The sequence below is a fragment of the Seriola lalandi genome, unplaced genomic scaffold (genome assembly GCF_002814215.2).
Source record: "Seriola lalandi dorsalis isolate HSWRI2012SDOR001 ecotype SW California unplaced genomic scaffold, Sedor1 jcf7180002054912, whole genome shotgun sequence".
Classification (NCBI taxonomy): Eukaryota; Metazoa; Chordata; class Actinopteri; order Carangiformes; family Carangidae; genus Seriola; species Seriola lalandi.
This window is the reverse complement of record NW_019525464.1, coordinates 877,408-894,438: the sequence shown is the minus strand read 5'-3', so window position 1 is coordinate 894,438 and position 17,031 is coordinate 877,408. Positions and strand designations below refer to the sequence as shown.

Genomic DNA, 17,031 nt, shown 5'->3' with positions numbered 1-17,031 from the left:
CAGATTCTAAATACATCTCATGGCTGAGCGTGACGGGCTGCGGGGTGAATTCGCTCCTGTGTCTGCTCTCCCTGCTTGTTTTGGCCCACAGTGATGTGTAGCGCCGGTCATGGGGGAGAAGTTCACATAAGTCATGCTCAGGGTGTGAAGGGCCTGTGATGATTTTCCCTGCCTGTTTCCTGACTCAGGAGGTGAGCAGTTCCTGGTCCGCATCAATGATCTTTTCTGCAGTCCTGAAGGTTTCTATGGCTGTCACAGTACGACTGAGTGGGATCTGTGTGTGTGTGTTTGTGTGTGTGTGTGTGGGGGGGGGGCGACGACGTCCACTGTCATATCCACAGTGTTCAGCTTCAAGTTGATTTGACTACACTATGGGGAGAACTGTTCCACCTCCCATCAGTATGCAGACTTCTCTCTGTCTTGGATGAGGCCGCTGACCTTGAGTTTGACAGAAGGGTCCCCAGACCATTGGTGGGAGCTGCACTGACAAGTTAGAGATCTGAGGCCGTATTAACAAAACACCCCGAAGCTAAAAATAGCTCCAAGCTGGCAGATGTAAGAGAAACTAACCCTAACCCTAAAAATAAGGTATGTCAATCTTAGCTTTATGACTCAGAAGATTTTGGTCTAAGAGTAAATCACAAAACACTTGAGCTGAGACTTTATCACGATCACTCAGCTGCTGTAGGAAATGCACCTTGCTGACTCAATGTTTTGGAATAATACAACGATAAATAACTTTTAAAAGCATATTTTCATGGCGGTGAGCTAATAAAGATCCAATCAGCTCACCAACAAATCAAAACAATCCAATAACGCTGCTCATGATAATTTGCACAACTCTGCACTTCTATGACTCTGGAAAAAAAAAAAAAAAAAAACAGTTTGCAGCATTGATGAGCTCATCTCACAGCCATCTGTTAGGAGAATTAATCAAACTAAAATGTAATGTAATGCATCACTGTAATGTAATGTTGCATAAATTAAGCTGGTTCATGGCCATCGCTGGGTTTCCACCAAAAACTGAAAATGTAGACGTTCCCTATTAAAGTAGTAAAGTTCAGCCAGCTGAGAAAATATGACATTCAACAAAATCTATGATAGTTAATAAAACGTCTGCCTGTCTGCCTGTCTGCCTGTCTGTCTGCCTGCCTGTCTGCCTGCCTGCCTGCCTTCCTGTCTGCCTGCCTTCCTGCCTGCCTGGCTGTCTGCCTGTCTGTCTGCCTGTTGTGGTTGTGATCTCAGTAACTTCCCTGACTTGTGTGTGAAACCAGAACTTCCAGATTTTGTTCCAAAAGTAATAATAAAAAATAATTAAAAAAAATAAAAAAATAAAAAAAACTCATTCAAAATCGCACTGACACTTATAACAACTCTAAAGCTAAAACTCCAGCACTGGAGCAGAGCCTCCACAGTATGTCCTGTGGCTAGCTTCACATGTTTAGATAAGGACGGTTTGTTGACAAACAACCTAGTATCTTGTTTACTCAATATTTATGTTTTGAGTGGCCTTCAACAAACACTATTTCCCATAAGCCCCAGATGCTGGTAGGCGGAGTTCGACGGCTCGACAGAAGAGGCGAGTCGAGGGGGCGTGGTTAGTTGAGACGTGTCTGTAATAACAGCAGCAATGACAACAGAAGAGAGCGCTGGTGAATTTTATGTACATGGATGAAACTAAGACGTAAGTATCCACACTGCCAAACTTGTAGTTTTTATCATGGGAGCTGTAGTTTTTCTGTGATCAAAAAGTGGCCTTTGCATAACTGTGTTGAAAAAAGAAGCTGTTGTGGATGTTGATTTGTCGTAGAATATGGAAAGTGACACGCTAAGAAAAGCTGGATGAGAGATTGCACTGAGTTGCAGAGGCCAGTCCAGACGTGATGTCATGGCTTCACTCTCCACTGGGCCTCGAAAATCCTGTCCTGGACCCCAAGGTTCAGTGATTTGACTACAACACCCACCTGACACAAAGGCAACTTTCTCCTTCAGCACAGGAAGAACATCAGACGCCTTGATGCCTTCAGTCCTGAATGACCCTGGGTAGCAACAGAGAAACAGTCAGTCAGGGGAGATTTCAGCTTTTAGCATTAATCCCATTATCAGATCAACATTCCTGTGAGAAAGAACATGCACCCACACACTCCCACACACACCCACACACACCCACACACACACACACACACACACACACACACACACACACACACACCCACACACACACACACACACCCACACACAGAAATCCAGCTTTGACAGTTATCTTGGTCTTTTGGTCTTTAACATACAGTGGCGTTGTTGTTGGCGTTGAATCATGTGTGTACAGTACGTGGTGAGATTCAGTTGGTCGTCACCCCTCCATCCTTTATAATCTTCATATCTCTATGATTTCAGTCTCCTGGTCTTGTTCTCTTTCCTTCCCTCTCCGCTCATCTGGTCATCCGTCTGTCACGTTATGAAATCACTCTCTCTCTCGTCTCTATTAATGCTCTCTCTACCCGCTCACCTCTCTCCCTCTCTCAGTAGAAAACAAGCCCAAATGTCCATGTCCTGCTGTGTGTATGTGCATGTGATACACTGTCCTGGCTGCAAAAACACACACACACACACCCACGCACGCACGCGCACGCACGCACACACACACACACACACACACACACACACACACACACACACACACACACACACACACACACAAATTTCAAGAACATTCCACAGTGAGAACGCTAAGTCGGCAAAATCTATCTCAGGACACAGAAAGAGAGAGAAGAGAAAGAAAGAGAGACATCAGCTCTGATTGAATCTATTCCTTCATTTTAAGAGTGGATGTAATGTTTTAAAGCACCGGCTACAAACACAGAAACGTTTTAAATTCATGAAAATAAGAAATAGCCCAATAGAAACGAGGCTGAAGGGGCCACTTTAATATTCAAGCCAGATCTGAGTACCTTTATGGTCCGACCAAAAATGCCTCATTTGATTTCATTACCTAAGGAGGAAATGAGTAAATCTCAACAGCTTCAGTGAGCCAATCAGCACGCAGCATGCTTGGACCAAGATCTATTAATGCTGGTGATCGGCGTAATGTTCTTTTTGTTAAAATGGATTTCATCATAAAAAGTATCGGCATCGAATTCAAAGTATCGCAAGGTAGGTAGACTGATCCACACACACACACACACACACACACACACACACTTATAAAGCACGTATGACTGTATAATATTTTCAATAACTGAAACTGCATTTTGTTAAATAATAAACTGTGGTTGAGTTTTTATGTTGGCGTGTGTAACAGAGCACCAGTGGTTTACAGAAATACTACTGATCTAAGCCTGATGTTTAACCTACAGAGATGTGTCAGAGATTTTATCCACACGTTTTACTTCCTCAACCACAAATTATGTCACTTTTCAAACCACCAGGCCGCCCCTGATTTTCATTCTTTTCTCAATGGCAGATTCTTGGAAGAAATGGATGTTGTCTAATCCATGACAGGGATAATCAAATCTACACGTCGCATTAACTTGTACAGCAGTAAAAAATCTTTCAATCAATCTGCAATAAAGCTGCATTATCGAGCAGCAACTGTGAAGACATGAATGAAAACCAGATGCCTGGAATAAAACATTAAAAAAAATCATAAAGATACAGCAAAACGATTAGCTGTGATGCTAATATATGTGAGTAAAACATGCTAAACCAGTGGAGCGGTGCTTTAGAAAGGTTACTGCAGCTCAGCCGCCCTCAATGTGACTTTCATTTCTCTCTACTGGATGTTAATGTTCAAGTTGCTCCGGTCCCATCTGTGTTGCTTCCAGCCTCCGCTAGTGAAGTTACAATAAAATGTCATGTATTATTTCATGCGCACACAATCAGAGCTGCTTTCCAAGCACAATGTGTCAGCATTTAAAAACCCCATTCAAACAAATACTGCTCTGTGCTTTCATGTTCTGTAGGATCTTTTTTCTGGTCTTATCTGTTTTAAATTTGGCGGAAGTTTTATTCGTTTCCTACGACATAAACAGCTGAAATTAATTAGAAAATCTCCCCCAATACATATTATATGAATGAGTAGGATCACGTACTAACTTGACACTAACATGACAGATGTCCCTGAACACTGATGCGGATGTTTGCACAGCTCGGACAGAGGTGAGGTTCTGTGCTAAACAGCTCAGAGACAATAGGAGTTTTGTCATTGCCCCATTTTCCTGAAGTGAAAATCAAATCAGATCACAGCTGGTTGCTTCGGATGCCATCCTGATGCAAAGTGTGACCTGGAATTGAACCCAACAGGTCCTACAGGTAATCAGGAACTTACAGTACCCTCCCACTTCAAGCACAGTGTGTTAGCTAAAGACAAAACACAGTAGCTGTGTTTCGAATTGTCATCCGACTGCGTACTTTGAAAAGAAAGGATCTAAAAAACACCGCAGCAGACAGTTTCACGATCTTCCTCCAGGATGGAGACACTGTTTGCTGGTTGGAGACTGGAGGTGAAGCCAGTCCAGAACAGATGAGTTTGTGTTTGTGTGTCTTTATGTTCAAATACAAATAATACTTGCATAGAAAAACAGTTTGTGCTCCAGGAAACAAAGGAAAGAACAAAGAGAGGAGAGTCTGCTGCCAACATCCACAGCTTATCCTCCAATGGCATAAAACATACAGCAGAGGAAAGGAGTGTCCGTGTGTGTGTGTGTGTGTGTGTGTGTGTGTGAATGGGATGGGCGGGGGAATGTGTGAGAATCGTTTGTCCGTTACTGTTCGGAGGAAACAGGGAAACAGCTTTTGTCATTTCAACACACACACACACACACACACACACACACACACACACACACAGGAAGCTGTCAGTCTTGTCAGGACAAACACACACACACACACATACACACACACACACACACACGCACATTTCAGTTTTCTTTCGGGCCGTGATTTTCATCTGGTCTCTGACGGGAACGTGACGGTGAGTCAGAGTTAGTCACAGTCACGTGGTGGAGCAGCAGAGGTTCGGTTCCTGTGTGGAACCGCAGAGACTCACAAGAACCTGATGATGGGAGAACACGGTGAAGCTTCGGCCGTCACACAAGTCTCCGACCGTTAACTACAGTTATTTACCCTACACAGCTATTGTTTGTTGTCATTTAAAATCATTTCCACAGTAAAGAAATATTACATCAGTGATGACATCACAACATATTTGTAAGATACTTTATTAATATAATCATTTAACTTCTAGGAGACAGGGTTGAGCAAACTAATCATACTAATGAATGTACAGGTTTTGAAACCAGGATAAAAACGTTTTGTTGAAATAAATACTTTCAGTTGTCAGAATGTTTTCAACCTTTTTTAGTTGTTTTTAATATGATCGTACATTCTCTCTGTCCGTCTCTGTAACTGTTGTTTCTCTCCAGGAAAAGAAGAGAGAGTGACAGAGAGGATTATGCAAATGTTTTAAACTGTCGATACACCTGCACAAAGGAAAACACACACACACACACACACACACACACTGCTTTGGCATCACATCAATATACGGAGCAATTCTTACTGTGACTTGAATCATTAACGTTATATAAACACAATTTTAACCGTAAGCATAAAGCAAGTCTTATCCCTAAAACTGAATGCTTTGTCCCCAGATGGGAGGAGAGTCCAACACACTGTGACTGTGTGACACACACCAGAGAAAGAGAGAGACAGAGAAAGAAAGGAGAAGGAGTGAGATTATCTTTCTGAAAAAGATCTGCATGCATTTACGATTTTTACAATTCTCCCCAAACGTGGAAAGACTCTCCCAGTCGTCTCATCATCATTCATTTCCAAACACAATCAACTCCACAAGGAAAACCATGTCTGATTGAATCCTACTGGCTCAGTCAGGTGGTGAAAACTTAGAGTCCTCAAATCCTGCAAACTACAAGCTGACGGTCTCCCCGCTGACTGTCCACGCTGACCTCAACTGTCTCTCCCAGCGCAGCACCGACTCTCCACAGCGTGAGAATTCACTCGTCATGGTCAAATCAAGCTCTGATTGACCTTCGTATTATATAACTGTGTTTCCTGCTTTAGGACAAAATCTATAAACAGAGAGTCAGGATGTACATCCATTAGACGACAAGTCGTTTTTAATTGTTTGCGAATTGTAAATTGCACAATAGAAGTATTAGGGCCGATGTTTTCACTGCATTTATTCAGCCTGAACTTTGTGCATATTCTAGTCTACTTATCAGCCGCTAGCAGCCGTCACTCTGTCGCTCACACAGTCACTGGAACAGCAGGAGCCCCATGATGCTCTGCTCTGTTCATCTGCTGCTATGGAATAATGCTGACGGACGCAGCTGCTGTTGATATTAACTCATCACTTCTTGAATGTGCCTCATAATAAAAGGCTGCAGTGGGACTTTATTTTGAAACCACTCCCAGAGGTGTTTTCAGCAGCAGCAGCAAGGTTAAAAAAGTTGACTCTATAAAGTTAATTAAGACATTTTTCTGCGCTTTCTGGCGGGACGTCAGTTTGAAACATTGCAAGGAGAAATTGTATTTTATCACTGAGAAAGTAAGACTATGTTTGGTTTAGGGAGAAATAATAATAATATTAATAATAAAAGAATCTGTATATTTATATGTTTATTTGTGTATTTATGTGAAAAAAAAGTTTACAAAGTGCTTCACAGACATTAAAGGTCCCATATTTTACACTTCCTGTGTTTTATTTCAAGGGGTTGATCCATAAGAAGATATATTTGTGGTTTAAGAACCAAAAACAATCTCAGTGTAGTTTTACATCTCCTCTCTCAGGCTTCTCTCTGCAGCTCTAGTAACAACAGGTTGGTGAGCCAATCAGAAGAGAGGAGGCTCTGAGCCTCTCTTCTGATTGGCTGACTGTTTTCTGAGTTATCAAATCAAAATATAGTAGATTTCAGGTAAAACAATCCTGCAAGTTTGGATGGTGGGTCCAGGTGGGCGGAGCTTGGTGACTGTTTCGTTGTGACATCACAAAGTTCCAGAAGTCCTGACGGCTGGTTTTAAGGCTCAGTTTCTGAATACAGGCTGTGTGCATTTCTCTGTGGACTGAGGCTTTGATACTTTCACAGTATTAATATAGAAGCTAGAGCTGATCTATAATCACACTACACATGGACAGAGACCTTTAGACTATATGAGACCTTTAAAAAACACACTGCAATCATATAATAGAGAACAGAGATAAAATACAGTGAAATAAAAAAGACTTAAAATTATTAAAATAATAAAAGCATAATACAAATAGAATCTCAATTAAAAGCCTTTTTTAAAAAATGTGTTTTTAAAAAGAGGACACTGAGGACTGAGAGACACACAGGTGGTCAAATCGAGAATTGGAAAAAGTAATTTAAAAAAAAGACAGTTATTTTTGTCCTAACCAGCCGTCCCGAGGTACTAGTTCCTTTAAATTTTTAATGCCGATCAAAGAAATATGCCGATTTACAAGTTGCCACAAACAGTAAATCTGTGTCAATCTCATTCAAGCTTGTCACAATTTCTGTCTTTGGCACATTAATATGACATGTGCATCCTTAATCCTACCGCCTCTGATTGGATCACATGGGTGAGAAAAGCCTCTAATGAAGCCACTGGTGAAGGCAGCAATTCAGAGGTGTGAAACTGGCCTATAGTAATCCTCCTTCAGGTATTTAGTGTGATGCATTAGACGAGTTAGACGAGTTGTTTCTGCCTTCAGCAGGAGATGATAAAAAGGTAAGTCGCAGGTGTTCACAGTAATTCGCTCTTCTTTTCTATTATGATCAGATTTGCATTAGAGACGTGATGTCGGTCTGCGCTCCCCCTCAATATCCACATGAACACAATTTGTTTCCTTTCTTCTTCTTGTGACGCTGAGACAGCAGAAGCTGCTGCATCAAGTAAATAAAATGAACACGTCGCCTCTGTGGGCTCCCGGAGGGGAAACAGAGAGGACGGACAAAAAGAAAGAACATGTTGACTATTCTTTCATCTCTCCGCCGCCGTCTCCGTCCTTCTCTCCATCAGCTCCTGTCTTACTCACACAACACATTTCATTAGCATAACGTTGCGGCCAAAGAATCCACACAAGTTTTAAAGCTTTAAAAAGCTTTAGTAAGTTGCTCTCAGGTATTCAAATAAATGTCTGGCATGTTTTGTTCTCGTCTTTCTCCTTCTGTATCTCCCTCCCTCTCTCTCTCTCTCTCTCACACACACTTTTGATCCGGCATAAGTTTTCTTCATCAGAGATGTTCACCACATAAACACACACACAGTGTGTGTTTGTACAGTAGCGATAGAGCAGTGATTACAGCAGCATATGGCTGTTAAACACACGAGACTAAATAACTTGGGGCCATTGAATTGACTTGACATACGCTTCTGTGTGTGTGTGTGTGTGTGTGTGTGTGTGTATGTGTGTGTGTGTTTGTGTGTGTGTGCGTTTTAGTGAACTCTCCATCATCCATACAAGAGAGAGATTTAATTCCACCAGCAATTATCAGACTAAATGAGTCTGAGTCTGGGAGCTGAAACAGTAGATCCAGCATTAAAGCCCAGAGTAACAGTGGTGCCAGCAGCATCAGCAGCAGTAATGAAATCAGAGATATTAACAGGATGGAAGTTTTAAAATAAATCTGTCAGTGTTTAAACCTTTTCTGTCAGACTGTAATGATTTTTAACAACATGAAAAAGAGGAAATCAGGAACGTTTCAGAACCTGTGACCAAGAAATCTTAATAAATCGATGATCGAATCGAAGCGTAAGATTGCACAGGGTTTATTCCATTGTAAATGAAAGGTAGTCTATAATGGCTGCTTGCAGATGCGTGCTAGCCAACAGTAGCAAGTGATGAGTCCATCCCGTCGACGTCAACAGTTAACTGTTTTTTTTTTTTACAATAATCAAAGAAATATATCAGTTTAAGAGCTGTTATTCTGTGAAGCTGTGTTGTCATGTAGTAATCCAGCGATGTAGGAAGAAACGGCTTTCAGCTGGCACAGACCCAGGCCTCCATATTTGAATTGCAAAATAGTCGGAGATGTGGGAGGTGATGGGACAGATCCAGTCACTTCACACAGCACGCTCTGTGTTTACGTTGACGTGACGAAGCGTCGCAGCCGCAGGAATTACGGACTCTTGTCCATCGGGATTAAAGGAGGAAGTCAGCTGACGTTAATATAGAGCTGTTTGTTTCCTGTTTCCTACCGTGAGGCATTGTTGGCATCTTATTTAAAGCATAACCATGACCGCTCTTTAACCCTGAGCATGTGGTCACTATTGTAAATATTGTAACAGTAAAAACTAGTTGTTTTAACCCATATTGCTGTTTCCTTAAACTTTAACCCAGTGAACATTTGGTTATTTCATAATCTAACCAGGTTGTTTTTGTGCATTAATCTGATTAAACCTAAACCATAGAGCTGTGACATGATTAATTCATTTTTATTTTATTCTTCAAAGGTGATTCATAACAGTTTTGCAGGGCATAAACAAATTATCGTGTCCTGGAAGATCAGAAAAATTTCTTCTGTGTGTCATTCTAGAGAACAAACAAAATATTCCAGTACGAGTTTGGAAGCTTGATTTGAACTGAGGAGTTAATGGTTCAAGTTTCCTGAACATTCAAGATAATTACTTCACAGTTTTGTATAAAAATCTGATACTTTTGATGCAGTTGTGAATATTTTCTTGACGATTTAAGGCCATCGAGTTTGACTTGCACGAATAAGCTGCTGACAAAACAACACACAACAATTTAACACTAAAAACATTCTTTCTTTACAACTTGTGTTCAGTCTCAGAGCTCCTGTGAGTCAGATCACACATGTCAGTTACATGTGAGCAGCACCTGCGTACCAGTAGCACAATGGTTTCTGTCTTTGAAATGTCCGGGACTCGGGTTGCACACCGTCTTCAAAGCACCACAGTGCTTCCGTTTGAAAAAGAGAAAACCAGGAAAAACAGAGACTACTACTGTTCAGGTTCAACGTCTATCTGTACTAGAATATACAGTGTTGTGTTTTAGGTAAGAAGATGCAGGACAGTTTCTTATTTTGTCTTCATGCAGGAAAAAACAGAGAAAAAGTGAGGAGATGGAAAAGCCTGCACCACCATCACAGAAAAAATGTACCCGGTGTATTTTTCTGGTTTTTAAGCGCTCAGAGTGAGAGAGAGCGTTGCTAAGCAAAGAGAGCAAACAGCCGGCAGTGCTCGTCGCTCTGCATCAGCTTGTTAGCACAAAAACCCTCAGTGAATAAACTTCTAATAACCATGAATGACTGACTGCCCTGAAACGCCCTTTTCTCTCCCTCCCTCTCTCTCTCCCTCTCTCTCTCTGCGTCTGGCCTCATTTACATGCTGGAAAGGATGAAAGAAATGAATTCAATTTAAGCCTGCTTCAGTCAACACATACTCCGAGGCACGTCGGAGTCAGGGCAGGTCACAGGCTGCAGACTGAGCTATATCATCCTGCCACTGAGTGTTTGGAGCGAGCATCACATGGAAGCTGGTGTCAGGACAGAGACTTTTTGTTTTTTCCGAATTATAATAATAAAAATAATAAAATCTTAGTTCAAAACTGTGATTGGACATTGGTTTAAAAAGTAAAATGTTCAACATTTTGAGCCTAACTCAAAGAGTCCGTGCACCAAGGTTGATGGTGACTCCAAGAGTTTTAAAAGAACGGACAGTGGAAATTTAGAGGAAACACGGTGTGACCGAAAATAAAAGTGAAGCCGCCCGTTAACTCCATCAGAGGCGCTTCATCAGGTGGAACAGGTTCAGAAACCCGCTCTGACCACACCTCTGTAATGACGAGCTAGCGGTGGCCGTGTCCAGCTGTGGTGGAGGAGGAGGAGGAGGAGGAGGAGGAGGAGGAGATGAGAGAGGGACCGCGGTTCAAACGTCTTCTGTCACTTTTCATGTGACGAACCAAGACAAACAGATACTATGACTGTCCTCCAGGAGGGACAGGTGGAAAACCGCACAAATTGGCTCTTCTGTAGCACAACCATACCTTCCTACGGTTTTCCCGGGAGTCTCTCGTATTTCAAGGTAATCTCCCCTAATTAGCACGGCCTTCAACCTTGCCTATAAATAATCGTCACGCACGGATCCATACGTTTTACGTGTGTCTGACATTATCCAAATTGCCAGATTTTGTATGAAACACGAGATAGAAACACAATTTCAACCCATTGTCTGATAGTCTATATATATATTGACATGTGATGAATGAATCTTGTTATGTGTTTATCATGTAGATATATCATTAATTTATTCACCTCCTAAAAATGTATTTTCAAAGCCTAATGTTGGCAGGAACGAGTATAACCCAAACCTGACAGAAGCAGTCGAGGTCCGAAACCTTAAACGCAGACACACTCACTTGCTAACCTTGGATGGTTACTGATGGGAGAATAGTTTGTCAGTTTGGTTGTCATGGTAACTAAAATGTGATGAAATGACTTTATAATGTAGGTAATGGTAAATTAGAAACACAATATTTTACATGCTTCACATTTACAGCATGACATGACGCTAGCTTGATAAACAAAGCTTGTATCCAAGGTAAGGTGGTTGAGGTAAAGACATTCAGACGTTTCCCGTCAGCAACATTTCAAAGTTTGATCCTTGTGTGTTGCACTGCTGGCGATATTCTGCAGTCTGTACTTCACTCCTTCTGGAGATCGTTATATTCAACGTGTATCCTAAATGAAACCCGACAGTCTGAGTCGTGACTGTAGATCATGTCAGCAGCCAAACGGGCTCAACAGCTAATCAGGTCTGTTGTATCAATACAGGCCGGTTAGGCTCGACGTTTTAAGGGGGAACCGCGCGCAACACACAGTTGTCAGGTTTTATTTTAATGATGGCTGAAGATATAGAGCGGCACAAACTGCAGCACGGTGCTTCACGTATCTTTCAGCCGGAGAGATGAGCTGCAGTGACTGCTGAAAATACTTGGAAAACTACATCTGAAAGTTAATGTAAAGAAAAGTACTGTAGCATCCCACTGCAACCCACACACACACACACACACACACACACACACACACGCAGTCTCTGTGATGTATCACTGATTTAGTGCCTTACAGTGTTTCAAAGGAGTAAAGCTACACAAAAAACCACTGTGACCAAACCAAACCCAGACACACACACACCACACACAGACACAGACACACACACCACACACAGACACACACACACACACACACACACAGACACACACACAGAAGTCTTCAGAAGTCTTTCAGAGACTGTTCATGTTTTTTTCATTTGCCAGAGCAATGTCGCTCTAATGTTTTGTTGCTGTGAAGCTCTTGTGTGTGTGTGTGTGTGTGTGTGTGTGTGTGTGTGTGTGTGTGCGTCTCAGATCAACAGCCTACCCCAATTGGTTTGCTGCATGTATCCAACCAGTTGCTATGGTTACCTCTGAACTCTCTGATGACTTGCAGAAGTAATTATGGGCGTCCGGGGAGGTTCCCCGCGCTCAGGAGTCGGGCGCCCTCGCTGCTCGTGAGTCCAGACTTCGCCTGGTTCTAACGCAGGTGTTAAAGTTTTACACACGACAACGTCCGGTTCATGAGTTATCAGAGAAACAATCTGAAACAAAGGTCGGCAGCAGTCTCAGCCCCCCAGCGCTTCCCTGACGCCTCGTGTTCGCCGTGTTGCATCAGCGAAAAACACTGAGGATTAATGTGAAGCTGCTTCATTCAGAACTTTTGATGGTTGTAATTATAATCACCAGGTCTGTTTGATTTGGAGAGGAGGACAGCTCTGCGGATAATTTGGCTGCTGAACGACTGACACTGAAAGAATCCAAACCGGGAGAAGCTGATGGCGATGGCGGGGAAGACAACAGCTCCCATGATCCCACACTGTTTCACAACATCTTTTTGTCTTTTGTTATCGTTTTCACTGAGAAACCCCGAGCGGCAGAGGTCACATACTGTGTGTTTAGATTGTAAATGACATTTCAGATAAATAACAAATGAATTATTAAACAGCAAGAACGTCCTGGGTTTGAACCGACTGGAGCCTTTCTACATGGAGTTAGCGTGTTCTCTCTGTGCATGTGCAGGTTTCCTCCGGGTTCCACCTCAAGTCCAAAGACGCACCGGTTAATTGGCGAATCTAAAATTGCTCGTGTGTGTGAACGGTTGTCCGTCTGTATGTGTCAGCCCTGTGATGGACTGTCAATCTGTCCAGGATGGATACTTCGCCTGTCACCCAGTGTCAGCTGGGATTGCCTCCAGCGCACACACACACACACACACACACACACACACACACACACACACACACTTCACAGGAGGCAAACATTACAGAAACATTTATTCCCACACTACCACATGAAAAAAACATGAACGTTCAACCATGAATGTATTCTGGCGTGTGCAGCGCGCTTCTTTCTTTATAGCAAGGTCACACAGTCAGGAAGTGATGTCACTGCTAGTGGCATATGTGTGTGTGTGTGTGTGTGAGATCCATTTTATTGCCAGTATGTCTATTCTTATGACAAACTACAGGGGTAAGGTCACAATGAACCCCCCCCCCCCCCCCCCCCCCCGGCAGAGACACATAGCTGGTGTTCAACGTTTCCACACGTGTAGATGTTAAAGGTCAACATGCAGTTCCTGCTGGAACCATTAACACGCCCACCCCCACCAGTGCGCTCATGGTAACCGGCACAGGAGCGACACAGGAAGGACTGCTAGCATCACTGAAAATGCACCCACAATGCAGTGCGGGAGTGAGATAAGCCGTCAGACGCTTCCAGCTTTTTAAGTTCAGTTCGCGTAACGACGCGGTGAGAGGTACGAGCTTTTCATCAGAGCGGGAAGGTGACACTGAGGTCGCTCAGACAACCGGCAGACGCCCGCACAGGTGCTGAGGCGATGAATCACCACAGATATGACGCAAGGAGAGAGACTCACCTCCCAGATCAGCACAAGTGTGGCCAAATTCAAAAAGGTCGCAGGAGCCCGATGTAGCTGAGAGAGAGTGTGTGTGTGTGTGTGTGTGTGTGTGTGTGTGTGTGTGTGTGTGTAACGATCAGAAAGCACGGTTTAACAGCTTTATGCAAAACCAAACCACCGTGTCTGTGAGAGGCCGTAACATGTGTCACATTCATCCACACGTACACACACATGCCCAGGTCATGTGTGTGTGTGTGTGTGTGTGTATGCCTAAATGTCATTAGAAGGCAACAGGTGAGCCCGTCTGCACCCTAGCAACAGCTGCCTCGACAACCGGCTGCCGCAGCTCATGTGTTACCACGGAGACAGGGGGCTGCTGGGGTCTATCATATCTAATGCTGCTTAGCTGACATGTTACAAGAATTCAAAGTGACACTATTCTTGGATTAATGGCCGCGGACGCTTAAATCCACCAAGCTTCAGCTCAGCAGGTTTTTCATCCATTCACCAATCAATGACGCCGGCGCGGGTCGCGAACCCCCCGATCAAAGAGACACGTGTCGTCCAACCTCGTCAGCATGTGTTAACTGGCAGGATTGGGTTGCGTCAGCTGTTTGTATCTATTACCGCATTTGTGTTTGAGGCCTTATTAAGCTCTTACAGTATCCAGCGGTGATTACATGCACAAGTTCTGTGCTTAGGTAGACCTTTGAGGCGTTAGATGAGAGATTTTACATTAAAGATTTATCATCCTCTCATGACATACAATGCATTTTTAAAGATTAAACCAGTATCTCTGGCTTTTGATCCCTCACCGTGTATTGTGAAGGATCTCATATTTCAGACGTCTATGAGTCGCTACCGATTCCCCCAAAGAAACATCTCCTTTCTGACTTTCTCTTTTTAGTCCGATATTCACAAAAAAAGGATTATAGATTATAGAAAAGTACAAAAATGAATAATCATCTGCTGGAGACACCGGCTGTAACAGTTACTAGCACAGAGGTGGTTTTCAGTCGTTTGGCAGCTGTCTCTCTGTCTGTGGACACATTTAGTCTCCATGTCACAACAGTGCAAGGTACAGTGATGAAACCTTACAGGTGTGTCGTTGAGTTCAAAACGAAGGCCGACTTCAGAGCCGGGTGTGGTCTGACCCGGGAGTGCGGAGTACTGAGCATTGCGTTGCGTTGGGAAAACTAATGGATTGTCCAGACCACGTGGTTGAAACGTCAGCTTCACCTCATCCCAGTATCTCAGCAAAGCTCAGCAAACAGCTACAGACAAGCTCTTTCCTGGCAAAGGAGAAACAAGTAGATTCATACAGCGGCATCGTTTACCCTTCACCTTGAACAAGTCCGCCAGCTCCACCTATGTAATTTGCATATTTAAATCCAATCCCAAAGTGGGCAGAATGAAGATGATAACTTTGCTCATTAATACCAGCGATGAGATGCTTTTAAACACATAATCTAATCAGCGACGTCAGATGTTAATACCAGGTGTGAATTCGAGACGTTGTTCCCCGGAGCAGAGCAGCAGACACACACACACACACATACACACACACACACTGACCTTCACCTTCACACACAGATGTTTTAGTCTCGCAGACGGAGATGGAGCGCATACTGAACAACTGGGTAGAGGCAGTGGACGACACACACAGACAACCAATTGAGTCCTGTTGCTAGGCAACCTCTCAAATCTCACAAGAACCGCTCTTCACCTGACTGAAGCATAATTGGATGTTCATCAATGATAAATTTGCTTCCTGCTTCCTCCGTTTATGCCTCAAACTGCACAGAAAAGAGAGAGAGGGAGAGAGAGAGAGAGAGAGCTGGTGGTGAGGTGAGGTGAGCCTGGAGGTGAAGCTTTCGTGTAAACAAGCACAGTTGTGTTTACATCTTGTTTATCACCAAAGATAATGGCTGTGTGTCCTTGAGGCCTAACAAACCTGTTGAATGCATTTCTCTGCAGCGCTGGCTAATCGGATTATTTGAATATTAGAAACCCGCAGCGTCCACAGGTCACATGACTGACTGTTGACGGGTAGAATAATGTGAAACTGTCGGCAGGTGCAGGTGCGTCCCAGCACACGTGACACAAACCAAACAGGGACTACTTCATAACAACAGCAGAGACGCCACAGGACACCTTTCAACTACACCGCACATGTTTTACTGTCAGTTATTTTATTTCTTTTAATTAAAGAGCAGCAGCAGCAGCAAGTCATTTAATAACAACAGCAGGAACTCTGAATAGCAGATTAGTAGCTGCAAAGCTCCTAACAAGAGTTTCAAGACACTTGGGGCTAAGTGTCACACATCTGCAGACAAGTTAGTGAACTTCTTTTATCACTGGAGTTTATTGTGCTGTGTTGTCACTAATTATGTCCAGCAGCACACTGGATGTTATTCTTTTTTAATGCACCTTTTTTATGGCGATTCTAAGCGACATGTGCATGAATGAACGGCTTAGCAGATATTAAGGGGACGAACACTGACATCAGATTGGTGTCAGTGCCAGCAAATACTAAATGACCTCTAGTTTCATGGTGATAAACCAATGGAAACAACCAGTGGCTTTGCAGGTGTGTGTGTGTGTGTGTGTGTGTGTGTGTGTGTGTGTGTGTCCACTCTGTTCACACTAAATCTCCCACTTGCGCTGCTACAAACAGCTTCCAATGTTCATTTAACAAGACGGTGAAAACCTGGTATAAGACTGAGTTTCAGCCCTTTATCTGTTTGCTTCTCTCCTCCTCTCTGTGCTCACATATACACTGTTTTAATAAAGCTGTTCTCATTTACATGCTTTTCTGTTGTCAGAAAATTGGAACAAGTATGAAATAGTGACTGAAATGCGGCCCATAAAGACTTCCAAGCTGCTGCTAAAAATCCTGATTTTATAACCGTGACGTCGTCTGACAAAATCACCAAACACATAAAGTTAAAGACAAAGGCAGAGCTGTGATTTCAGCTGGATTTACTTGTAAAATGATCACTCAGAGAGAAAGTTAGAGGCTCATTCACGTCAGCTGTCGTGCAGTCGGCATAGAGGTGTGTGCCTGCGGAGTCGATACCCCCCCCCCCCCCCCCCCCCC

At 43.2% G+C, this 17,031-nt stretch overlaps 1 protein-coding gene across 1 annotated transcript in view; it reads right to left on the bottom strand.

Annotated features, from left to right (window-relative positions):
• The window catches only part of kalrna (kalirin RhoGEF kinase a), a 140,273-nt gene that overhangs the window by 98,900 nt on the left and 24,342 nt on the right, over positions 1-17,031 (bottom strand). Inside the window, exon 2 of the mRNA XM_023430817.2 lies at positions 1,965-2,039. Coding sequence (XP_023286585.1) covers positions 1,965-2,039 — 75 coding nt within the window. The remainder of the gene's footprint in view (positions 1-1,964; positions 2,040-17,031) is intronic.